Source organism: Equus przewalskii, chromosome 12, assembly GCF_037783145.1.
Source record: "Equus przewalskii isolate Varuska chromosome 12, EquPr2, whole genome shotgun sequence".
In the NCBI taxonomy this organism is placed as follows: domain Eukaryota; kingdom Metazoa; phylum Chordata; class Mammalia; order Perissodactyla; family Equidae; genus Equus; species Equus przewalskii.
Window position 1 is genome coordinate 25375632 of NC_091842.1, and position 25304 is coordinate 25400935.

Consider the following 25304-nt stretch of genomic DNA (forward strand, 5'->3'; position numbering starts at 1 on the left):
CAGGGACGCCAGCAGTACTGAATCCTATTCATCCAGTTAGCAACTCAGACCATTCACTGAAGGCTCAATCCCTCCTAAGGCCAGTGTGTTTTCTGTCCACCTTTATTCTCAGTCTGTAATCTCCTGGATTCCATCTAAGGCCTGCAGGTTTTTCTAGGGATGACCTTCATTTAGTGACTGTGAACTCCAGTTGTTTTACTTCTGTGCCCGTGGATGTGTGCAAATGCTGCATAGCTTCTTTGCATCTCAGTAGTCTCCTCTGGAATTACTTGATGAATTGCTAGATGAAAGTGGTCCCAAATGCCAGGCTGACCTTAATCCTGGGCTTCCTTCTTCTCCATCTTATCCTCATGTTTCTTTACTGGATTGGTAGCAATTTGGTGCATTCTATCATGAATTTCATATTTTGGCCAATGTTTCCTATTGTTCTCAAGGGGAAATGAGGGACTTCAGACCCACTCATCCATGTTCAAAAGGGAAACTTTTCTTTTATTCCCTCAAGAGTCAGGTTTGTGTTATCCCTTCCCAAGCCCAGGGTTGAGATTGCTATGTCCTTACTTGCATCTTGTTTACATTAAACCATGAGATATTTTAGGGTGGGGATAGTGCCCTCCAGTCCCACTGTATCCTCAGTACCTTACAATGCACCCACTACATTCCAATCAGTCCAGAAAGCATTTGCTGAAAGAATGCTGAGTGGAGTCACGTGGAAGGAAGTGAGTGGAGTCATGTGGAGGGAAGTGGGTGGTCAGTGGAAGGAAGTGGTGAAGTCACATGGATTAGTAGGGTTAGTGTTATGGTAGTAAAAGGAAAGAAGGGACTTGAAGATTATCCTAGCCAATTATTGGTTGAGCATAACATCTCATTTGTTGAGATGGGGAAGATGGGGACAGGTTTGGGGTTTGATCTCTTTCTTAATGGGCCAACATACAGCATAAGCAAATCAATCCACCTCATTTGAAAGTTTTAGCCACTCTTGGAACCCCAACCTGGTGGAGGTGGTGTGCATAGTGGTTAAATGCAGTCTCTGAAGTGAGATTGCCTAGGATTATCTCTCAAGGGCTTTCTAGCTGTGTGATCCTGACTGGTTGCTTAACCTCTCTTTGCCTCACTTTCCTCATCTGTAAAATGGGGATAATGAAACCTAGCTCCCAGTGATGTTGTGAGAACTAGATGAATGCCCAGCCTATTGTAAATACTCATCAAATGTGGCTATTATGGCTTCCCTTGTAGTTGTGTCTGAATTCCAGGCCAAACAGCTCTTCTAATGCAGCACCAACCAGGAAAAAGTGGGAATGAATAAAACAGGGCTGACGACACTCAGGGGCTTTTATTATCCAGCCCCCACACACCCACCACAATGATATATAATTTTATTGGAGTAGCTCCACTTAGAAAATGATACCAGGACCTGGAAAATGGGCACTTTTCCCCCGGCTTTGGAAAAGCTACAGTTCTTCCTTGACTCTTGGTTTCTTCTCTTGTCTTGGAGGTCCTTTTGGCTTAGCCACCCTTTCCTCCTTCTGAGCTGTTTCCTTCTGTTCAGCTGGCTCTTCCAGCTTGGTCCCATTCTCCAGCTCAGGCAGCTTCTGCTCAGGTAACTCTTTCTGCATAAAAGGTACCACTTCTTCCTCAGCTAATACCTCCTCTTCTATCACTTCACTTTGTTCAATAGACCATAGCTATTCAAGAAAAGAAGGGAGGGAGGAAAGGAAGAAGGAAGATAAAGAGGCAAGAAATATGTGATAATTGTGATTATAATTGCCAAGGCCACTTTTTCTGGAAGTGCCCAGAGAGAGGCACCTGAGTGATCCTCTTAGATGCAAAGGTTCATTTGGCTTGGTTGGGGACATTCTCAACTGTGATTTTGCCCCTCCAATAACAGGGCCTTTGGGGAACCAGCCTTCCTCCACTCTTAAGTCCACAGATATGGCTGCCCCCATGCCTGGCTCCACGGCTGAGCATGTGACCCAGGCCTCGCTAATGAGATCCCTGTCCAGGACATTTGCTAGGACTACTAAGAAGTAGGTGCTTTCTCTCTAAGCTGGGAAGATAGTACTTTAGAGCTGTTGGTCAATCTTTGACCCTCCATGGGGAAGTGACTGCTTGGGAAAGAAGCCAACATAGAGGAAAACAGAGATGGGGAGACAGAAAATGAATTTCAGCTGGATCCACTCATGCCTAATGTTCTGCCAGTTATATAGGATAAATTCCCGTTGTTGCTTAAGCCACAGAGTTGTGATTCTGACATTGGCAACTGAAGGGTCCTAACTAATACAGATGGCAACTTCCAGCAGATGGCCTCACTAAGGCATGAACAGGATTAGTAGAGAATGGGGATTGTCATTCCATCCATCAGGAGAATAATACCACAGGGCAGTATGCCATCAAGACATCTGGTTACCAACTCAGGAACAGTGGACCCAGGGAAGCAGCCTTGGGAGCTGTGTGAGACCTCAGAGACATTGCCCCTCCAAGTGTTTCTGAAGTCTGCCATTGCTGCTTCCTTGTAGAACATGCCTTTGAAATAAAATCATCCAAACTGGATGGTTGCTCAGCCATCTTCAGGTATCTCCAGAGTGCACAAGAATAATGGAATTCTTGGCACGCTCTTTCCTAGTCCATTGAGGTCTCGATGATTCTGTGTGGGAAAGAATAACCCAGGGTGCTGCTGTTTGCCTTACCTCATCTTCATCCTCAATCCTGGTCTTCCTTTGACTTTCCAGGAAGTCTGAAAAGCCCTTCATGGTGTGTTCTCCCTTATACCGTACAGCCTAGGAAGGAAACAGAACAGGGTCAAAATGGTAGCCTCTTCCTGCAGGGATTCCTTCATAGGTAAATCCAGAGTCCCATTCCATTCCTAACCACCTGAGTACGGTGGGCAGGTTGCTTAACATCTCTGAGCCTCCATTACCATGGCTCCAAGAGAAGGATAATAAAAATTCCTCCATCCACAGTGATTGGGTCAGGGACTAGCAACTGACCTAAGTTGGACCCCATCTGAGTCTTGAGACTTTTGTGGAAGCTAAAGGAAAACACTCTTTAACATGAACATGAGAGGGTCATTGGAGCTGAGAACGAATCTGATTTAATAGAAGGCAGAGCTGCAGATAGGGAGAAGCTGAGTCTGCGCTAATGACACAACAACATTTCCAGTTATGTGAGTCCCAAGAGCCCCTCACTTGTTGAGAGTCGGTGGGGAAGAGCCTGAAGAAGGGGTACCGGTCCAGGTTCATCAGCTGAATATCATTTGCCGTGATGTCGATCTTGGCGATGGTGACTGTGGAGTGGTTTTGATATTTTCTGCCCAACTCCTCCAACATTGGGAATAGCGCCCTGCACTTTTCAGACCAGGGTGCATCTGGAAGAGAGGGGCCATTGCGCAGGCTCATACTAATGAGGACTCTGAAAGCCAACACTGGTCCATAAACACCATCACTGTGTTCTACTAACGGTTCTGCTGCTTTGCAAATTGCATTCCTTCTCTGTTTTAATGGTATATTAGATTATTTTACATTTCAGACATAGTACCCGATCGTTATTAAATAAGTCAAAAAAATATTAACCTACTCTCCTTTCGCCCAGATGCTAACTCTTTTAGCATGTTGGGACATTTTCTTCTATTCTTTGTTTTTCCTTTAACATAGCTTTCCACTCCAGATGAAGAAGAAAACCAGGAAAATATCTATGCTAGTTGCTTCCTCATGTTCTGCCAGTAAGTGAGTGTGTGTGCGTGTGTGTGTGAGTGAGTGTGAGAGGGAGAGAGCATGCAAGAGTTTTCCAACAGAGCTTAAACTTGTAGCCGAAGATCACCCAGTGAGTTAAGCAGAGGAAGGGGGATTTGAAGACAGGTTGCTTTGACTTGTGAACATTATACCACACTGCCTTTCAGTCTGGTGGAGAGAATGCACCCAAGAAGTGAACAGGAGGTTGTGACAGGTACCACTATGCCCGGAAAGGGGACACTGGACTTCCTTGTGGGATAGTTCCTTGAGCTGTGATTTTTGCCCAGGCACCCAGCCCTCTGGAGAGAAATCAGGGATCAGCTCCAACACGGAAGGGAAATTGAAACTTGTCTGCTGGTCGTTCCATTAGTTTCTGGCTGTGCAGGAGGAGTGGCCTCAGAGGCCCTGGACACTCCACATTTGGATGATCACCCCTCCATTTACAAACCAAGTGCCTCCAGGACCACCTGCTCTGCCAGCAGCGGCCCCGCAGCTTCCCTGGAGCCCAATGGGCCCTGAGTTGGAGCAGGAGGGAGCATAATGGCTGCAGTCCCAGGGGGCCAATGTGACAGTCCTGCTTCCAAGAAAATGATGCTGTTTTTACCTTTCACCAGAAACAAATGGGCACTCGCAGAACTCCAGGTGTCAGGTAAGTACAGAAAGGGCCACCGCAGCCTCTCATTTAAAGGCAACAGATCATGGTTAGTTAGCCACGCAGACCTTAAACACTGCACCCTGTGGATGAGAGTCTATTTCAGTGAGATTTAAAAGGCCTGCATGATGCAATCCAGCCCTCCTTTCACCCTCCATGAAGTGATGGGATCAGAGCTTGAATTGAACTTTTTGCCTTGCAGCTTATTTACCGTGTGGCCTGAGGTAAGGCAGTTAACCTCTGTAAGGCTGGGTTCCCTGATCTGTATTGTGGAGCAATTCGCTGGCCCTTCCTAAGAGGCTTGTTTTGAGGAGGCAATGAGAGCAGGTGTGTAAACCGCAAGCTCATGTCTGGCTCATGGTACGTGCTCAATAAATGGTAACTGTGTGTTAAATAAAAGAGATGTCTGAAGCAGCTTCATTGTCACCCTTCTCTGCGTCTCAGGCTGGGAGACAGGGTCCCTGGCTTTGGCTCTCACATGCAAATCAGAAACTGGGGAAGGGGCCAGAGTCCTTAGGTGAGCACTGGAAATAATTATATCAATAGGAATAAGAATAGCAATGATAGCTGTCATTTATCAAGTGCTTACAACATGCCAGACACTGTGCTAAGTCCTTTACTTGCATGATTCGGGTCCCCCGCTTGGCCACACCAGCTCAGGTAGGTTAAATACAGCACATTTGGTAAGTCACATAAAGCCAGAAGCAGAGGGATTCAGTCCAGCCGTTACCAGCATACGCACTGGAGTCAGGCTGCTTAGGTTTCAATGCCAGTTCCAGGACTTACTAGCTGCGTGACTTTGGAAAAGTTTCTTCTCCTCCCTGGGACTCTGTTTAGTCATCTGTAAAGTGGGAACAACAATAGTAGCTACTTTCAAAAGTATGTTGTGAGGATTAAATGAGATAACGTAGAGAATGGCTCAGCACAAGGCCTGGTGTACCATGGCATTCAGTCAGTGTTAGCCATCAGCTTTATTATTGTTATAGTCACAGGCCTGGATTAAGTGGAAGGTATTTTACCCATTCCAAGAATTCGATTTTTGAGGAGCGTTGCACTGTAGCTGATTACCATCTTGATCCAAACTCTTTGGATGTCTGAAGACCATTTGTGGCATGGTGCTTTGATAGATTTTGGAGATTTGGGTGCCCAAGAATTCAGGAACCACGCTTGTAAAGTAATGTCAGGGCTATTGCCTCCCGTGGCCTCTGTGGAAGTACTTACAGAACATCACAAATACATCCCTTTCCTTGGTGATGACATTGAAGTTCTTCCCAACAAGCTGCTTAACCGTCCCCTGGTCCCAGTATTTTGGAATCTCTTCACTGGATTGATGGTTCTAGGAAGGAAATTTGAGAGGTCTGAGAGTCTCTGGAAAGGGGTTGGCAGTTGGGGCTCCCAGTCCTGACTGGGAAGAATGGAAAATTTTCTCTTCTTCTTACAAGAGACTTGGAAAGAGCTTGAAATGCTGAGACAGATCACGACTTGATGTCAAGCCTGGATTGTCCAGGGTCAGTTAGGATCAGAGGACTGACGAGGAGGCAGGGCTCCAAACTGGGACAGGTTCTAGCATTTTAAAATACGCTATTCTTGGAATTCTTAGATGAGAGTGGGGTTCATGTCTTTAACATCTTAGTTTGTTCCGCCCATAAAAAATTAGCTGTCCTCAATTTTCAGAGCATCAAAACCAAGATCATTTACATGACCTTTAAGATCTTTATCACACTTTGGTTCTTGCCAACCTCTCTAAACTCGTCACCATCCCTTGCGTTCTTTAGCTGTACTGGTCTTCTGTACCCCTTTGTGCTGTTCCTCTGCCTGGAGGGCCTCCCCACCTCGTTCCTACATTCCCTTCTGCATCTGGTTAACTCAGATTTACCATTTAGAATGACCTCAAGGTAGGGCTTCCCTGACTCTCATCCAGACGAGGTCAGATCCTGCTCCCATACGTTCTCACAACACCTGGTGCTTGCATCTCTTATTCAGGTGTGTCATTTATACTTATTTTTCTGGTTATTTGATTAATGTGTCTTTACCACACTAGACAGAATATCACAAGGGACTTTTCTTCCCTTATCATTGAGTATCCACTGCCTGGTACATAGTAGGACCTCGATAAATATTTTGTGAATGAATGAGTGAAAGAATGAACCAAGCTCTTGCTTCTCTTTGAATGAAGTGGTATAAATTTCAGAACCTATATTTTTCTCTGCAACCATTGCTTCCTGACTATCTCTTGAATCCACACCCCTCTCTCTGTCTGCACTGCTACTACCCTAGTCCAGGAAGCCTTCCTCTCTCATCTAGATCACTGGAATAGCCTCCTAGTGTTCTCTCTGCATTGTCTCCTAATCCTCTGCTTGCCTTTGTTCTCCTACAGGCAGAATTCTGCCTTCACTGTGCGCATGTAGTTTCCCATTGCTTTTAGGATACCAAATCCTTAATATACGTACAAGTCCTTGCTGTCAGGTCTGCTCAGCTCACCAGCCTTACTTCTGACGTTGCCCTCCCTCATTCCTGCCCCAGCCTCTGGAAAGGACTTGAAGATTCTTTTCAAGGGGGCATAAAGGGGAGTGGGGGCTGGGCATGGAAGATGGGAAATGGTGAACATGATGGAGAATTAGGAATGGGCCACATCAGGCAGATCTCATCACTCATGTGAAGGATACTCATCTTTATTGTAAGAGCACAAGAGCACCTGTTGGTCGTGGAGATGGAGACGGACACCTTCTGAGGTATAACTGGAGGGAAGAGAGAGGATGGGTAGAGCTCCAGGTACATTTGTAGATGGGGGATGGAAAGTGAAGGGTCCCCTGTGTGAAGCCTTCTATTTTATTAGTGACACACGAGTCAAGTGCTCAGGTGAGACTGAAAGTAGGAATGGAGTATGAAGAGAAATAGATTCAGAGATTAAGAGAATGAACACACTAAGAGAAACAAAGAGATGTTAGGACATTTCTAAGTGCCGATGGGAGGTTTGGTTTGTGATTCCTTGAAGCCAGCCTGCCTCACAGTGATGTTCTTTTTCTCCAGGATGGGCCTGGAAGCAGCAGTGACGAGATTTTCACATATTTAGGTATACAGGGTAACTATTCAGGTTCAAAACTGATTCGGCTTGAAGTAAAAAAGCCTGACTTGTGGCCTATCAAATATACATTGTACATCTGCTTTAACCATTAAAAAATGCACTCTCTTAGGATAAGAATGCACACTTCCCCTCCTACACCCAATTGGTAACATGCTATTGGTAACACCCTATTGGTAATGCCCTATTGGTAACTCCCTGATTAGTCCCTTTCCTAACATCAGGGTCATGTTGACCTGCTAATTTGCAACTAAATACTTCTTTGAAACTTTGATGAAAATGTATTCTGGGTGTATTTTTTGTTCTAAAAAGATATGAGACCATACTGAAAACCATGCTTCTCCAGAATGCGTTCTAAGGCCTTCCCAGGTTATAATCCCCACTGTGACTCAGGTAAAACACACCTTATTTTTCTTATCTATAGATTGGTTATTTTCATTGAGAGTAGGGAAAGTAAGTGGGTTCAACGGGGTTGTGATTTTGTCTGGTAAATACTACAGGATGTTGAGGAGGTAGAAAGTGGAGGGGATACGGGAGCTAAGGGGGTCATGACCAGAGAGATGAGCCATGGAATCCAAGTTCACAAAGGAGGGCACTAAAAAGATTGTGGAATGGGATCAGAAGGTTGGAGGCCATGAAAAGTGTAAGGAATTGTAGCCATGTGACAACTAGAGAAGGGATCTAAGAGGATGGAAAGCTTGAAACCAGGCTTTCAGAGGGGCTGCCATCTCTAGAGTGTGGCCATGAGAGCGAGTGGCTGAGATGGCATGGACATACCAATTGTGGGAGAAAAGACCAGGGTTTTGGATATTGACATTACTGGAAATGATGGCAGAGTATGGAAGAAGGGCAAGTGAGGAGCTGAAGTCCTCAGAGACTGAGGGAGGTGACCAGAGAACAGCAACAGGAGGCAGGATCAGGTGATCAAAAGTCCAAAGGCATGGGCTCCCAAGGGTCTGGAGTTGTTGAAGGTAGGAGGAGGACAAATGGTTTGGAAGCAGAGTGGAGGAGACCAGCCTCACCACTTGGCCTGTGATAATGTGCATCAGAGAAACAACAGCTTTCACTTGATAAGGCTGCAGGGGAGGCAGTGTGTGGGAGAGCAGACAGAAGGTAATGGGTGTCCTCAGAGGTAAGGTTCTGGTACATTCTGGTTTGTCCCGAGAGTCCCAATTTATTCCTGGTGTTCCAGAAATACTTTTTAAAAATACCCCATTACTCTCAAAAGTGTCCCCATTTAGAAAGTAAAAAGTCTAGTCACCTAAATTGGCAGAGTGGTTGAGGATACAGCACTTCCTCAATAAACAGCAGGTGATGGTGTGTTAGGTAGCCATCATTTTGCAGCCTCTCTTCCCTTTTAGCAAAATTGGCTCCCTTCTAATCCCTCAAAGAAAAGCTCCCTAAAGCCTTTGAGGTTAAATCCCGATTGCTGAATACATTCCACCCCAACTACTCCCCGAAGCAAGCATCTTCCCTTGGGCCAAGTGAATCTTTCACATTAGAGTCTGAAAGGAGAGTAAGAGCCTCCTTTTGGAGGATGTTAGCACTGGGAGCGCCTGCTTTTCAATTGGAAATTCCTGCAGAGGAAATGCCTTTACTCTAAGAATAAAGAATTAATGGTGGAATTATAGAGTCAAGACAGGTCAAAAGTTGAATAGATTTGAGGTGGGAGATGGAGGTATTTCCCCACATTGAACCATGAGGTTGACCTTTATCCTGCCTCCCCATTCAGATAACTAAAGCCAGCAGAATGACCAAAAAGAGATAATTCTGAGATTCTGGATAAACCTTGTCTAAGAACAAACTTACCTTGGCACTTTTATTCAGGAAGCTGCCGCTGAATTTCTTGAAGTTTTTGTAGTTTATCTCCTTGGAAGGCATTTTGTACCTCACTTCAGAGCTTAAGTTTAAGATCTGGACAGATGGGATACTGACCTCTGTGATCCGGAAGTGTTTGAAGACATGTCTGTTTGTGGGTTCATCTGCATCCACAAGGATGAAAAGGATCTGCCAAATCAAGTGAAACCTGTCTCTCTCTGGATTTGAGGCCATGAAAAAGGTAAGGAATTGGAATTGGGTAAGGAATCCCTTACCAAGGGTGAGAAAGTGTTGGGAAGTTGTAGGAGGGGACTAATGGAATGCAAGTAGCAGGGTCTATGGAGTGCGTCTGAAAGACTTGACAAAGGCTCCCTTCCATCAGGCAAGTGCGGCCCTGTTCCCCATTGCAGACACGGGCATTGGCCATCAGCCTGGTGTCGCCATCCTTGTGCAGGGCACCAGCCACACAACTGTAGCAAGTCAGGAGGTCCTGAGCTTTCATCTCTCAGTTCCTTGAGCAAAACAGTAAGTTCCGCTGTCTGTGCCTCAGTTTCCTTATCTGTAAAGTGGTAATTATAGTAGTACTCACCTTATAGGGTTGCTAAGAATTAAGCAGGATGATATATGTAAAAGCTTAGTTCAGTGACTGAGAGGTAGAAAATGTTCAATACATGTCAGTTCATCATTATTCTAAATTATTCTTCTACCAAGGAAATTCGTGACTTCATTCACTCTTTCATTCAATAGATATTTGTGGAGTGCCTACCAGGCATTTTGCTAAGTGCTGGGGGTACAGTGCTGCCCAAGACAGACAAAATCTTGCCCTCATGAAGCTTATGTTCTCGTGGAGAAGACAGACAAAAACGTGTAAACAAATTAATAAATTCAGATAGCGAAGCGTGCCAACTAGACCATAAAACAGGGCACTGTGATAGAGTGACTGCACAGACGGGATGAGGTAGGGGCTCAGTATTAGATAGGAAGGTCAGGAGGAGTATCTGAGGAGGTGACATTTTAGCTGGGACCTAGGAGATGAGTAACAAATCAGGGGAACATTGATTTAGGCAGTGGAAACTGTGAGTGCAAAGGCCTACGGAGTGTTGAGAGGGAGTTTAGAGTGTTCTAGAATAGAAAGGAAAGGCCCATGTGGCTTCAGCACCATGAAGGAGAGAGTCATGGGAGACAAAGTCAGAGATGTGTCAGAGATGATGTCAGAACTCCAGTACAGAGCTTGGAGCACAGTTTTTGTCTGAACGAGACATGAGGCCACTGAAGAATAGTAAGCCAGAGAGTGACACGATAATTTTTAAAAGATTATTCTGGTTGCAGAGAAGAAACAAGAGTGGGAGCAGGGAGACCAGTTAGAGACTGCAGCAGACACCTGGCATCAGACACTCTCAAGTCATTCACCAATCAAAATATGAAGGGGCCTACTATGTGCCAAACACTCTTCTATGGGGTAGGGAGACTGAAAAACAAAGCAGACCTTGTATACTTTCAACAAATGTTGGCTAGAGGTAAACAAGGTAAGATATGGGGGGTATGGCCTACTGGAATAATATTCATCCAGCTCTTTGTCTTTGGCTCTAAAATGGATCCCAATCAATAAATAGCATGTTGGAACTTGCTAATGGAGGTAAAGGCAATTTAGAACCTCATCTCACAGTATGTGCCAAAATGATTTCTTTAACTTTTTCAATGATCCACTGCTTGTTCAATAGCATATTTTTGAGTCTCCACATCTTTGTCCCTTTCTCAGCTTTTTTCTTGTAATTAATTTCTAGATTTATAGCATTATGATCGGAGAAGATGCGTGTTATTATTTCAATTTTTTTAAATTTATGGAGGCTTGCCTTGTTTCCCAACATATGGTCTATGCTTGAGAATGTTCCGTGTTCAATTGAGAAGAATGTGTAATTTGCTGTTTTTAGATGGAGTGTTCTATATATGTCTATTAAGTCCAACTGTTTTAGCTTTTCATTTAATTCCATCGTTTCCTTGTTGATTTTCTGTCTGGATGATCTTCCAATGATGTGAGTGGGGTGTTGAGGTCCCCTACTATTATTGTGTCATTTTTGATATCTTCTTTTAGGTTTGTTAATAGTTGCTTTATGAACTTTGTTGCTCCTGTGTTGGGTGCATAGATATTTATAAGTGTTATTTCTTCTTGATGTAGTGTCCCTTTGATCATTATATATTGACCCTCTGTCTTTCTTTACCTGCCTTATCTTGAAATCTACTTTGTCTGATATAAGTATTGCGACACCTGCTTTCTTTTGTTTGCCATTAGCTTGGATTATCATCTTCCTCTGCTTCACTCTGAGCCTGTGTTTGTCGTTGGAGCTGAGTTGTGTTTCCTGGAGGCAACAGATTGTTGGATCTTGTTCTTTAATCCATCTTGCCACTCTGTGTCTTTTTACTGGAGAGTTCAATCCGTTTACATTGAGGGTGATTATTGATGCATGAGGCCTTAATGCTGTCATTATGTCACTCGTTTTCTGGTTTTCCTGCATTACCTTTGTTTCTTGTCCTGTGTGTTTTGGACTACCCATTGACATCACATTCTTAATTCCTTACTTATTTTTTGTGTCTCTGTTCTGTTTTTAAGTTGAGTGACTACCCTGAAGTTTGTATTCAGAATCTCATGTATAACATAGTCCATTTTCTGGTGGTCTCTTATTTCCTTAGCTTAAACTGATTCAGTCCCTTTCCTCCTAAGTTGTTACTGTCATCTCTTATTCCAACTTGTGTTGTGAGTTTGTGGTTAAAGTGATAAGATTGTTTTTGTTGTTTTCCTTCCCTTTATCCTATTGCTATAGTTGTATATTTGCTATCCTATTCTGATTCTATTTGTCTCCTTACTCTGTGTTTTGTGACCCCCTTCTCCCTTTTGTCCTTTTTTCAGGTATGAGGGCCTTCTTGAGGATTTCTTTTAGGCAGGAGGTCTTGTGGCTATGAAGTCCCTTAGCTTTTGTTTGTCTGGGAGAGATTTAATTTCTCACTCATATCTGAAGGATATTTTTGCTGGATAGAGTATTATTGGCTGAAGATTGTTATCTTTTAAAGTTTTGAATATGTCATTCCAGTCTCTCCTAGCTTGTAAGGTTTCTGCAGAGAAATCCGTTGAAAGTCTGATAGGGGTTCCTTTGTACATTATTTTCTTCTGCCTTGCTGCTGAGTAATCTTTCTTTGTCATTCACTTTTGCCAGTTTGACTACTATATGCCTTGCAGTAGGTCTTTTTGCATTGACATATCTAGGAGACCTGAAAACTTCCTCCACACACATTTCTCATTCTCTAGATTTGGGAAGTTCTCTGCTATTATTCCTGTGAGCCCACTTTCTGCTCCATTCTCCTATTTGTTGCCCTTGGGGATACTAATTATTTTTATGTTGCATTTCCTCATTGAGTCAGCTATTTCTCAGAGGTTTTCTTCATTCCTTTTTATTCTTAATTCTCTCTTTTCCTCTGTCTGGAGCCATTCAACCTGTCTATCTTCGATTATGCTGATTTGCTCCTCTGATGTCCACACGGGCATTCAGGGATTCTATATGATGTTTTATTTCTTCTGTTGTATTTTTCATCTCTAGTGTTTCTGATTGATTCTTCTTTATAGTTTCAACCTCTTTTGTCAAGTAACTCCAGAACTCGTTGACTTGTTTGTCTATATTTTCCTTTACCTCATTGAGTTCTTTGATGATAGCTATTCTGAATTCATTGTCGCTTAGTTTACTTATTTCTGAGTCCTCAGAGCATAATTCTGGGTGCTTGTTTTCCCTCTGGTCTGGGGTTTTGATGAATTGATGGATGCTGGAAGGAGGACGAGTCTTCCCCATGGTGATATTATTCAGTTGCCGTTACAGCCTGTCGCCACTAGATGGGGGTGCGTATTGTGCGTAAGAGCTGCATATTGTGAGCCCTCTGCCTTCAGCCAAGATGGTGGTGCACAGCGCGGGTTGGGGGAGGAGGGGCACTTTCTCTTGCGGGTAGACCCAATTTCCGATCAGCTCTCCCTATCTGGTCTCCTGGGGTCTTGACTTGATGAACTCACCCCACATGAAAGCTTTCCCCCTGTTAGAGGGCTTCCATCTGGGCTGCGTCACTGTTGGAGTCCTGGATGATCCTGTGGATGTGCGGCCCCTCCCCCACTCCTTCCCTCACCGAACCTCCCGCTGCAGTGATCCCAGTCTTTAGGGGGGCAGCGAAGATCTCTCTTACCCTGTTCCAGCTCCTCCGAGGGGGGCTCCAGCCTCTCCACCCTCCGTTTTTTGGCTGCTGTGGGTCTCTGAGGATTCCTGTGCTATTAGGATGTTTTTTGTTGGAATATGGTTGCTCCTTTTTGTGGTATGTTGGAGGGGAGAGAGTCCCAGGCAAGCTCACTCAGCCATGACACTGACCACAATGTGTGCCAAAATGAATTCTGCCTAGATGAAAGGAGTTAAAAAAAATATAATCTAGAAGAAAATATGGTTGAATATTGACTATTATAATGTGGGAGAAATATAGAGAAAGCAATCATATTGTGATCATTTTAATTATATCAAGAATCTTAAAGTTTAAAATTGAATAAACCAGGAAATATATTCACCAGAAATATTTCTGTAATTGGAACAACTCTCCTGGAGAACAATGCAGTGGGCTGTAGCATGAACATTAAACATGTTTATGCCCTGTTGGCTTTACTCTGTGCTTATTTTGGGTTTCAACATTTTTAATTGTTTCATTTGATGTTCAGAATAATTTTCTTCAAAATAAAAAAATCTGCCATTACCATACTTCTTATAAAAATAAAGAGAAAAATGAAGTAAATAGCCCCCATAGTCCAGGTGGTATAACTACATAAATTTGGGCATAGTGCTTAGGAAAAGCAGATTTGTTTCTAATGATAATGATACCAATAAGAAGAAGCACTGTTTATTATACACATTCTCATTGCTTTACATATGGCACCTCCAATTCTACCACAGCTCTGCGTTTGACACATGAAGTGATTGAGACTGAGAGGTTAAGAAACTCACCTAAGACCAAATTGCTTGTAAGAGGAGAGTTTGAACCCAGGTCTGTGTGATGTTAAAGCCCAGAATCTCGGCAATTACTTGTCAGATCATCGTGCCATGTCACACCATCAGGCTTTTCATTTTCCCTGACCTCAAGGAGGAGTGGTCTTTTGTCCCTCTTATCTCCAGGCCAAATGCTGCCCACAATGCAGTCACCCACACTTATTCCATCAAAAAAGCAGCTGAATCATCATGTTCCCATAGTAGACTTATCAAAAAGATGAAAGAAGAAGGAGCATGCGTTTGACAAGAAAGGAAGAGATACTGGACAGGAAGAAGGGAGGAAGTTGGTTTGAAAGTAAACAGTAAATAATATGTAGCATCTATATTGAAATCAGGAAATTTGTATGCAAATGCAAATCCTTCCTGGCTTAATTTATAATCAGCAGGGCAGGTGAATGGCGTCAGGGTGTACAGATCTTGGATTCCCAACTAATTCCCCAAAAGAGCAAAGGCACCTTCCACAAACCTTGTTTTGGAATTCTTTCAATGCTGCATTATCATACCAAATGACTTGGAGATGAAGAGCAGCATGTGATTCAGGATATTCAAATAATAAATCAGATCCTTATTCTGAAATTACAAGGAAAAGAGATCATTCTATGCACAGCTCTCCCAGCACCCCTTCTCCTAGGGAACCTTTGCTCACTGACCTCAGTGTTGTATTCAACAACAAAATTTGTGAGGTGCTGTTTTGTGACTTGACTGAGGACTTGTTTGTTAGTAGTGTCATAAATAAGCTCCTGGCATTTCACAATTTTTTCCCTTGGACAAAAGAAGAAAAACATTGGAGGGCTGTAGCTTCCACGATGTAGGCACTTAAGTGTAATTCATAATCTAGGTTCTTAATAAATATGGATGGCTGGGCAGATTAGCTTGTGGGTGGAATATGGGAAGGTGGCAGCCATGAAAATCTCCAGTCTACAGAGAGTATAATTAACTGACAGCCCCAGCTACCTTGCTCTGCAAATCCATCCAAGTATTTGTGCTGATGCTAAGCAGTTTCTCACATACTGCTCCTAACAAATAAGCAAATGTGTCAGGGATTCTATTTCTGGGAGATGCAGGACTTCTCTGATAATTGAGTTCGACAAACTTTCTAAGAACTCCACTGCTGTCAAGGACTCTTTCACCTAACCTTCTTTCCTTCTAAAGTGTCAGACCTACATCATGGTCTGATTACTCTCTGAGTTTCCCTCAGCATCCTCTCTGTTTTCCTTCACAGGCATTTTCCCTAATAGATCTTTCCCTATTTGGTGACTGCTTCTCAGAGAGACCTGAGAACTAACACAGGGAATGATATAATTCTTTGTAGCCCAGGATCACAATTTTGGGGGAAGGAGAAAGAAGCAGCTGTCTGCTAATTTCCTTCTACTCTATCTCCTTCTCTTCATCTCCACCAATCCCATCCTGTAGTCCAAACCTCCTCCAGGACTCCTGCAAAAGTCTCCTGATGGTCTTCCAACTTCTCCCCTTGTTTCTCTCCAATGCATCCCCCACACTTCAGCCAGAGTGATGATGTTAGAACGCAAATCTGATCATGTCATTCTCTTGCTTAAACACTTCATAGCCCCCATTGTCCTCTGGATAAAGTCCAAACTCTTTTCTGTCATGACAATAGTCTAATAATACTAATTAGACTTATTGAGAGCTCCTGTTGTACCAGCCACTGTTCTAAACATGTTATATGCGTGAACTCATTTAATCCTCATAAACATTTCCTTGAGCTATGTACTATTATTTCCCCTGTTTTACAGTTGAGGAAATTGAGGCACAGAGAAGTGAAATGACTTGCCCAAGGTTGGTAAGCTCATAAGAGATGGAGCCAAGATTCCAACCCAGACAGTCTGATCTAATGCTCATGCTCTTAACCATTAAGATAGACCAAGTCTCTCCCGAATGCTTCGTCCAAGTTTGCTGTTTGGCTTTTGATTTTGTGATGGGGTTTATGCTGCAGAACTTTTAAATTTTTATGTAGCCCAAGTTTATCAGTATTTCTTTTCATAGTTTCTAGGCTTTCTGTCATGCCTTACAAAAGGGCATTCCCACTCGAAGTTTAGAAAGCAAACCTCGCATGGGATCTTCTAGTTTTTACATGGTCTCATCGTTATATTTTTAAATCAGGGATCAATCTGGAATTTAGTTTGATGGAAAGAGTGATGTATGGACTTAGCTTTAGTTTAGTTTTTTTTTTTCTGTAGGCTGCCCAGTTCTCTCAACGTTAGTTATTAAATAATACGGATTTTCCCTACTGATCTAAAATGTCGTCTTTATCATATACTAAATTTCCAAATGTATTTGGATCTATTTCTGGATTATATGTTGTCCCATTCAAAAACACAAATCAGGTTATTCTCCAATTTAAAATCTTTCATTGATTTCCGTGGGCCCAAGTAAAAATGTAGTAGCTCACAGTCTTCTCTGAAAGTCAGGCAGATCTGGATGTCACTCCAGCTGCCTCCTGTCTGGCCTTGGGCAAGCAACCTAACCTCTTTTAACACATATCTCTCAGTAACATGGTTATTGTAAGGATTTGGCTTTGTGTGGGGAGGGAGTAAGGCATGTTCCAGAAACCAAACCACAGTGTCTAGACTAACAGTCTTCAATAGAACTTTCTGTGATGATAGAAATGCTCTGTAAATCTGTGCTGTCCAATATAGTAGCCAGTATTCATATGAAGCTAGTTTGACTGATGAGCTAAAATTTTAATTAATTTTAATGTAAATGGTCACATGTGACTAGCAGCTGCCATATTGGACAGTTCAGATCTAGATCCCAGAGAGGGAGAGGAGGAAGGTGTGTGATAGAGGCTAGACTGTAGAAGGCTTGTGGGCCTCTTTAGGGACTTGAGTCTTTATCCTAAGAGTAACAGGAAACCGTTAAAGGCTTTCAGTGGGAAGGAGGAAAGTGACCATCAGATTTGAATTTTGAAAGGATTGCTCTTTAGAAGACAAGAGAGATTGTGGCAAATCAGTTGGGAGGATGTTGCATTAGGTGTGGGAGATGATGGTCCCTTGACCTAGGATGGTAGCAGTAGAGAGAAATGGATAGATTTAAGGGGTATTTTGGATTTAAAATGAGTAGGATTGGGGTGATGGATTGGTTATGAGGGGTAGAGAAGAGGGAGGTGTTAGAATGATGCCTGGGTGTTCTGGCTTTGCTCAGCTGGGAGAGATGGTGGCACCATTCATTGAGAGAGAAATGCTGGAAACAGATTTGGAGGGGAGATTATGACTTTAAGCTTGGCCATGTTGAAACATCTGATGATGGATATAAAGGTCTGTCTGGAGATTAGAGAAGTCTGGCTGGAGATAGAGATTTGTAAGTCATGGGTGTGTGGATGGTAATTTCTGATGGAGGATGTGGAGGGAAGCATGGAGCAGAAGAAAACCCAGGGCAGAAGATTGAGCCTTAGTGAATGATGTTTACTTTTACTGGTTAAGGAAAGGAGGAGCAGCTTACAATGGAGAATGGCTAGAAAGGCCAGAGAAACACCTGGAGACTATGGTTTCATAGAAACCACTTAGCTCACAAGTGGCAGAACCAGAATTGGCACCCAAAGCTCTTACATACATGCATAGTCCACTGTTTTGAACTAGAGACCGCTCACCAGCAGTAGGATCAAAGTCCTACCTTTTTAAACACCAGAACACTGTCCAGGGTGACGTGGAAACGCCCAATGGCATTGCTAATTGATATCACTCCAAATGTTAGCTCTGGGAAGTCTTTGATCACATCGTAGAACAACTCTGCTACTTCTTCCTCTAAATCCTGTTTGAGGAAGGATGTTTGGTGAGACTTCGGTAGAAAGCAGAATGCCTGGCTTTTTTAAGGGCGAGGTAGAAATGGTGACCAATTCATCTCCACTCCTTTCCAAGTTCTGGTGTTTTTCTGGGTCATCTGAATCCCCTTTCATGGATGTTTTATGCCCAGAATGCTTCTCTGGCTATGATGTGAGACCAAAATAGGCAAATTCACAGAGACGAATGGAGACACTTGATAACCTTGACCTTTTCTGAGCAGAATGGTGAAGGTTGTTCTAACACGGGTTGAGAGTTTTGAACATTTATTCCATTATTGCTTTTGAAAGAGGCAATTGATTTGACCACATGTGGTACCAAATATGAACTTGGTATCAAGATAGGGCTTTAGTTTCAGTTTCATTCTTTAGCTTGAAAGAAAATTGGGGCTGAAAACACGGTCAAAAACTGGAGTGGGAGAGAAAGAGGCACATACTCTCCCCATGTATAAATATAACGCCAAAGTTCTAACTTCTACTGGGAGAAGCAGTGAAGTCATCAAATTACAGAAAATAAGTTAAAATGTGCAAGAAACTCATTCTCTAAAAGGAAAATCAGTTTGCAAATTATTTATTGTTCAGTGATGTTCTAAATGGACCCCAAAAAGATCAGTTATGCTATCAAAACCAATTCAATGAATATGTCAGTCTCCTCTCCTCTCTCTCCATTTCTCTCCACTTTCCAGTTAGCTTCTCCTACCACTTCAGCTTCTATTTTTTTCTTTCTTCATTTTAACCCTGCAGGAAACCAGCTCATTAGAAAAGGAAGAATGGGCAGGCAATTAACCCAAGTGACGGTCTCTCTTCACCTTACCAACCTCCTAGACACAGGGTTCCTCACCAGTCAAAAAGCTACCTCCCATCCCTTGAACCCAGTACCTGGAAGAAACCAGTGCTGCAAGGGCCTGGATTTCACAAACTCGACTACCTGCTGGGTATCAGTGAACAAAAATGCTTTCTGGCTAATTTGTCTCCTCAACCAAATGACCAAAGCAGTAGATTCATCCATTCCTGGAGAGAGATGCAGTTAAACGGATCCCACAGAAGTTTCCTCTTGAACTAGAGCAAGGCCTGTCTCCTCCAAGTTTAGAGTAGAAGCATCTTGTCTTGGGCTCCCACCCCTGGAAGGCCAAGTTCAGTTCTTCCACTCTCCCCTCCCCCACGCTCAAGCTCCATGGCATGAACATTAACAGCAGCCCCTAAACTGTACTGAGTGCTTATCAAGGACCAGGCACGGTGCTGAGAGTTTTGCATGTATCCCATCCCCAGAGCAACTCTACAGGATAGATCTCTTCATTTTGTAGATGAGGATATTGAGGTTCAACTTGCCAGTGGCCACCCCACCAGCAAACCTGGGAATCAGACCCAGGAGGAAGCATGCCCAGCCTTCTTTTCTTATCTACTCTCCAATGTGACAGGAAGATGGATTTATTTTAAAAACATATAAATAAATAAACTGTAAATTGAAAGACTAGCTAGGTCTGTGACCTAGGGAAAATTCCATTATCTCCCTGTGCCGCCAGTTCCTCAGCTGAGACACAAATGTCTGCTAAGCTCATAGATCCTGACTTCCATTTCTCAGCTACATATGGGAGTGCCAAGCACACAAAAATCTTAGCTTCTGAAATTGGACATATATAGCATATCTGGGGAGACATAATGGTGGGCCAGAATGAACACAAGACTACAGATGGACTGTGTTTGCCAGGATCCTCAGTTTCACGTGATGGCAGGTAATGTAAAATATTATTTTATATTAAATCCTGCTATAGAATAGAATGGAACATTTAAAATGAGTTTATGAGATAAAGCAATGTGTGTTGTGAGCAGCTTTGGAGTACACGTGCAGGCCTTTACTCCTGCACTCAGTCATTCATTCGTTCATTTGACAAATATGCATTGAGTGCCTATTATGTTATCAGGTGCTGTGCCACTGTTTTGCAGCTCTCATTCTGTTAAGGAGGAGAATCATCAAATAATTACACAAATAAGTGTATAATTACACCCAAAGAAAGTAGTCAAAAGCAAAGTTCTATGAGCCTATAGCAAAGATACATGACCTAGACTGTGAACTCAAAGAGGGCTTCCTAGAGGAAATCACTTATGAGTTAAAAATTGGAGGATGCATAGGAGTTAATCAGGAAGCAATAAGGAAAGGGGAAGGCTGCCAGGCAGAGCAAATAGCCTGTGCAAAGGCCCTGGAGCAAGACAAATTTCTGCATGGGGCTTGGTGAATGCACACTGAGTTGGTACATCAGCTGAGAAGGACCCTATTTTCAGTATCTTTCCTTATACCTCCTAAGAACATTAGGCCATTTTTAAAACATGATAAAGTACATTTACATAGAGAAAGGTGTACAAATTATAACATATAGTTTGATGAATTTTCACAAAATGAACACATCAGAGTGTTGACGCGTTCAAAATGAACACTACCATCCAGAGCAAGAAATGGAACATTACCAGTCCCCCAGAAGTCCCAGTTGTGCCCCCTCCTAGCCCATCTCACCCACACCTGGAGGTAACAAACATCCTGACTTCTAATGGCATGCATTAGTTGGCCTGCTCTTGCACTTCTTGTAAATGGGATCATACAGTGTGTGTTTTTGGGTCTGACTTTGTTATATTTGTGAGATTCATCCATGTTGTTGTGTGTACTTGTAGATTCCTTCCCACTGCTGTGTAGCATTCCCTTGTGTGAATATTCCACAATGTATTTATCCATTCTCTGTTGATGGGCATATGGATTGTTTCCAGTTTGGGGCTATTAAGAATTAATTCTTGTGCATGTCTCTAGGGGCACATTGTACCAACTTCTGTTTAGTGGTGGGGTTTAGGACAAGCGCTTAACACTGCACCTGGAAAGAAGTGAGATCCTTGCCATTGTTGTGCTCTCAGTCAGGTAGACAATGAGGAACAGACACAATTCTGTAAGGTGAGGGCGTTAATGGGGGAAGCTCAGGTGCTATGGGACCAAGAAGAGGGGCAGGCACTCCGACCCCGGAAGTCAGGGAGGCATCTTGGAGGGGGTGATAATCAAGCTTCCTCCATGGCAGAGGAGGTCCCAGACACTGATTCACACCACAAAGGGGGCTCAGACAGTCTAGAAGTTGCCACGTTGTCACCTTGTTGCCTCTAAGTGAGGTCAAGTCTCACCTGTCCTTCAGGAGGTGAGGGCATTGCAGAACCTGAGCCACTTCATGAGCAGATATAGACTCTACCAAAGTGACCTGGGGCTTCTCGTTTCTTCTCAGCCCTCCTCAAAGCCAACACTCACTAAGGGCTCCTTGCTTGGGCCCAGTGGTTCACCGTCATTGACGGTGGTCACTCGGCATCCATAGGAAGCAGCAGTCTCTGTCCCTTCTCTCACTGCTCCTGCCCTCTCCCATCTCTTCTCTTTCCCCCTGCACACGCCACCTTCCCACAAGCCTCCTGGGAACCACAACACTGCCTGACCGTTTCTGTAACCTGCGCTGAGGTTGGCGCTTTGGCTGTACTGTCCTCTGCAAATCTGGCCTGTGTGTCTCATGCCCCCTTGTGTCCATCCCGAGAACTGCAAGGCATGGAGCAGTCCCTGTGGGAGATGGCTCTCCCCACCCCCACCCCTTTGGTTCCTGCAGTAACACTCAAACAGGCTTCTTGCAAGCCTGCTAAATGCCAGAGCTGCAAAAGGCAATCTCAGTTTCCTGAGATTCAATCATTCGATACGTATATAATGGGAACATCTTAGTCATGAGCCACATGACGACATTTCAGTCAACAATGGACTACATACACAATGGTGGCCCCATAAGATTAGTACCATACAGCCTAGGCGTGTAGTAGGCTATGCTGTCTAGGTTTGTGTAAGGGCACTCGATGATGTTCGTACAACTAATGGTGCATTTCTCAGAGCATATCCCCATCGTTAAGTGACACATGACTGTACTAGTATAGTAGGGACTGTGCTGGGCACTTCTGTGTTCATCAGCTTTGTTCCATCCATCCATTGATTATGCATACATTTATGCATTCATGAATTTAACATTTAAAAAGTTAGGACGTACCATGTGCCACACTGAGGCACATAATCCTTCAAGCATCCTTGGCACCAAGACAGGGCTTGACACATGGTAGGTTCTCAATAAAAGTGTGTTAAATAAGTGATTGAATGAGTTAATGAATGAAATGGATGATGACAGAAGCTAAAGTGTTTGGCAGTCACCCTGCCCCAAACCCATCTTGTTATATCATCTCTCAGTCTCCCTTTAGGTTTGCCAGTGTTTCCTTGGCCTAGGCCCTGTCAAAATCATTCTAAAGTAGAAGATCGGGGTGGGAGGTGGGAGCTGGAGGCAGGGACTTACTTTCTGGTCTCTGGTAGTTTGTAAGCCATGCACCTCACTCTCCCACCTCTAGGGCCCACCAGCTGAGATGCAAGCTGTGGTGCAGGCAGCTACATGTTCACCAAAATCTGTTTTCTTTTCCTTATGGATACAGAACAGCATCATATTTCTCAGCCTTCACAGTTGGGTGGGGCCATGTAACAGAATTTTGGTCAATGGAATGAGAACTGAAGTGATGTTTGCCACTTCCAGGCCTGGGCCATGAACACCACCAGTGGCGATATTCTGTCTCCTTGTCCCCACTACTGGCTGGATACAGAGGAAACAGCAGGGGGCTCAGAGGCTGTAGGGGAGGTCAGAGCCAGAAGCTGGAAGGAGCCTGGGTCCATGAAAGACTGTGTGGAGCAGAGCCCTCACCTCCACCCTCTGGCTGCCATCTGGGCTTTGTGTGGCAAGAAGTAAGTGTGTAATTGTGTTAAGCCCCTGAAATGCTGGTGTTTATGTGTTTCCTTGGCTAGCATTACCTTGACTGATGCCCGCGTACCATTACCTTTGCAGCTGATGGGCTCCGATCTGTTGCCCTCAAAAAACAGCTTCAAATCTGGGGTCTTGTTAATGTCAAACTCCTTCTGAAGTTCTTTCTCGATGGTGATGTCCACTTTGCCAAAGCCGACCCCATTCTTGCCTTTGCCCATGATCTCCGCAGCTTTGCTGAGCTCCTCAGCCATGTTCCTGGATTGCTTCGAGGATGGGATGTCTGAAAGAGCCAGTGTGAAGACAGAACTTGCTAGAGCCTCACCCCCTCCCCCTCTCCCAAGGAGGAGGCTTTGTTTGGTCTGCTTAGCTCCTGGGCCTTTCTCGTGCTCTGCTGCTAATGGGTAAATTTTCAGGAGAGTGACAGGATGTGAGACACGAGGTTCATGGAATTGGCCAATTTGGAAGACACACATCAGGGTCCTTTGGGTTCAGCAACGCTGGGCAACTTTGGGCAACTCACTCAATCTCTCTAAGCCCCGCTTTCATCACAGGTAAAATGGGGAAAATAATAGTGGCTATTTCATGGAGTTGTCAGAGTTGAATGAGATGTATTTAACAACGAGTGATATAGTGCTTATGATTTTCTAAGAGCTTTGCGTGGATTAAGTCACTTAGTCCTCCAGTCCTCCTATGGGGTGGGTGTTGTTGTTATTATTTCAACTTCCTAGATGAGGAAACTGATGCACAATGAAATGAGCTGCTCACCTGAGGCCATGTGGCAGTAAGGGGTATAGCCAGGATGCAGACCTGCTCAGCTCTCTAACCTCACTGTGTCTGTAAAACCCTTAGCATAATACCTGGCACGTAGTAAATACACAATACATTATTATTACTACAGACATTATTATTGTGAAATTTCCATGGTAAGAAATTATATGGAAGAGAGAGAGAGTGGGGGGGGGGAGGGTTAGGGGGGAGAGAGAGAGAACAAGAGAGCATGGGTGCCATCTGGTGGAAAGTTCTGGATCTAACAGGCCAAACTGGGCCCTGCCAGTTGCCCTGTGGCTGCATATAATGTCAGGTGACCCTCAAGTAGGGAAGGCCAGGTGTGGGAATGGTTGAGGTGGGGGAGGTTATGATGCCCCTTACCCTCTCTGAGCCCATCCCCTTGAGGAGAGCATTGAAGAGACCTTGACATTCTCGATTAAGATTCCTTCACCCCTTACATTGCTGAGCCAAGTAGGGTGGGGGTAAGAAGGGGGAGCCCTTTTCTGGAAACAGTCTCAGGTAGCTGGCTCTTGATCCTGGCAGCGGGAGAGGTCTTCCTGGTCTAAATGGGAGGGGACTAAGAGGCTCTCAAGTTTCCTGCCTTCGCCGGATAACACTGTGAGTCTGCAGGTCCCTCCCCTGGCCCCTGATGTCTGCCACACGTGGACCAAGGGAGGGCGAGGGGTCGCTGATTCCCTTTCAAGCCAGAACGCACACTTTATCTTTTTCAACCACCCCTTGTCCATCTGGAGCACTTGGAGAAAGTACAGAAGACCACCACTGCCATGAACAAGTTACAAGTCCAACAGAGAGGTCTTTTGTAAAGGACAACCCAGAAAGCTGGCCCCAGCAGGCACACACCCCATTGCCAGTCAGCACACCTGCTCCTGTGACGGAATCCAAAAGTGAAGGATCATTTTCGTTAAACCCTTGATCAATGGACAGGAAAAGGGACTTTTCACTGATCGATGCCTCTCCACTGCCTGCTCTGTCACCCTCATTGCCTTCGATAGCCACCATCCATCACTCCAGCAGGGGCTGTCCTGTGGCTGGCCACCAGCTCTGGACCTCGGGGCTCTCCCTGGCTTCCTTGTGGATTCAGTCATGCCCTGCTCAGGGTTGCTGATTGACAAAGCATCCAAATCTGAGTTTCTAAGGGAAGAACCTCAGAGCAAGACAAACACTTGGAGTGATTGTCCAAATGGTGGGGCTTTCAGAGGTGCCACACCTAGCCCTGAGCTCCTGGGTGTCCGAAATGGAAGTGAAAGGTGTGACAGCTGGAATGCTGGGACCTGAGAGCTAAATGGATGGGACCTAACACTAATAGTAATGAGGATTCATTCGTTCATTCATTCCTTCAACAAATCTTTTTTAGGATCCACCCTGTGCCAAGCACTATGCTAGGTGCTGGGGATTTAACAATGAACAGATCGATAAAAATCCCTGTTCTCACTGGAGAAGGCAGAAAGTATACAAAATAAGGAATTAGATTCTATGCCACGTTAGATGTTAAGTGATGATGCTCTAGATGCTCTAGAGAAAGAAGCAGCAGAACTAGAGGTTGGGAGTGTCAGGGGAACTGTGAGCACAAGTAGGGAGGCCAA

General features: G+C 44.2%; 1 protein-coding gene across 1 annotated transcript; it reads right to left on the minus strand.

The window, feature by feature from the left end:
• Nucleotides 1-1417: 1417 nt before the first annotated feature.
• LOC103564593 (protein disulfide-isomerase-like protein of the testis) lies at nucleotides 1418-24720 on the minus strand. The gene is given in 13 exon segments (XM_070568936.1): nucleotides 1418-1682; nucleotides 2685-2774; nucleotides 3183-3361; nucleotides 5599-5713; nucleotides 9269-9466; nucleotides 14804-14823; nucleotides 14826-14907; nucleotides 14988-15099; nucleotides 17945-18105; nucleotides 19013-19031; nucleotides 19033-19144; nucleotides 23006-23212; nucleotides 24582-24720. Coding segments are annotated over 13 exon segments (1668 nt in total). The 3' UTR covers nucleotides 1418-1448.
• Nucleotides 24721-25304: the final 584 nt, after the last annotated feature.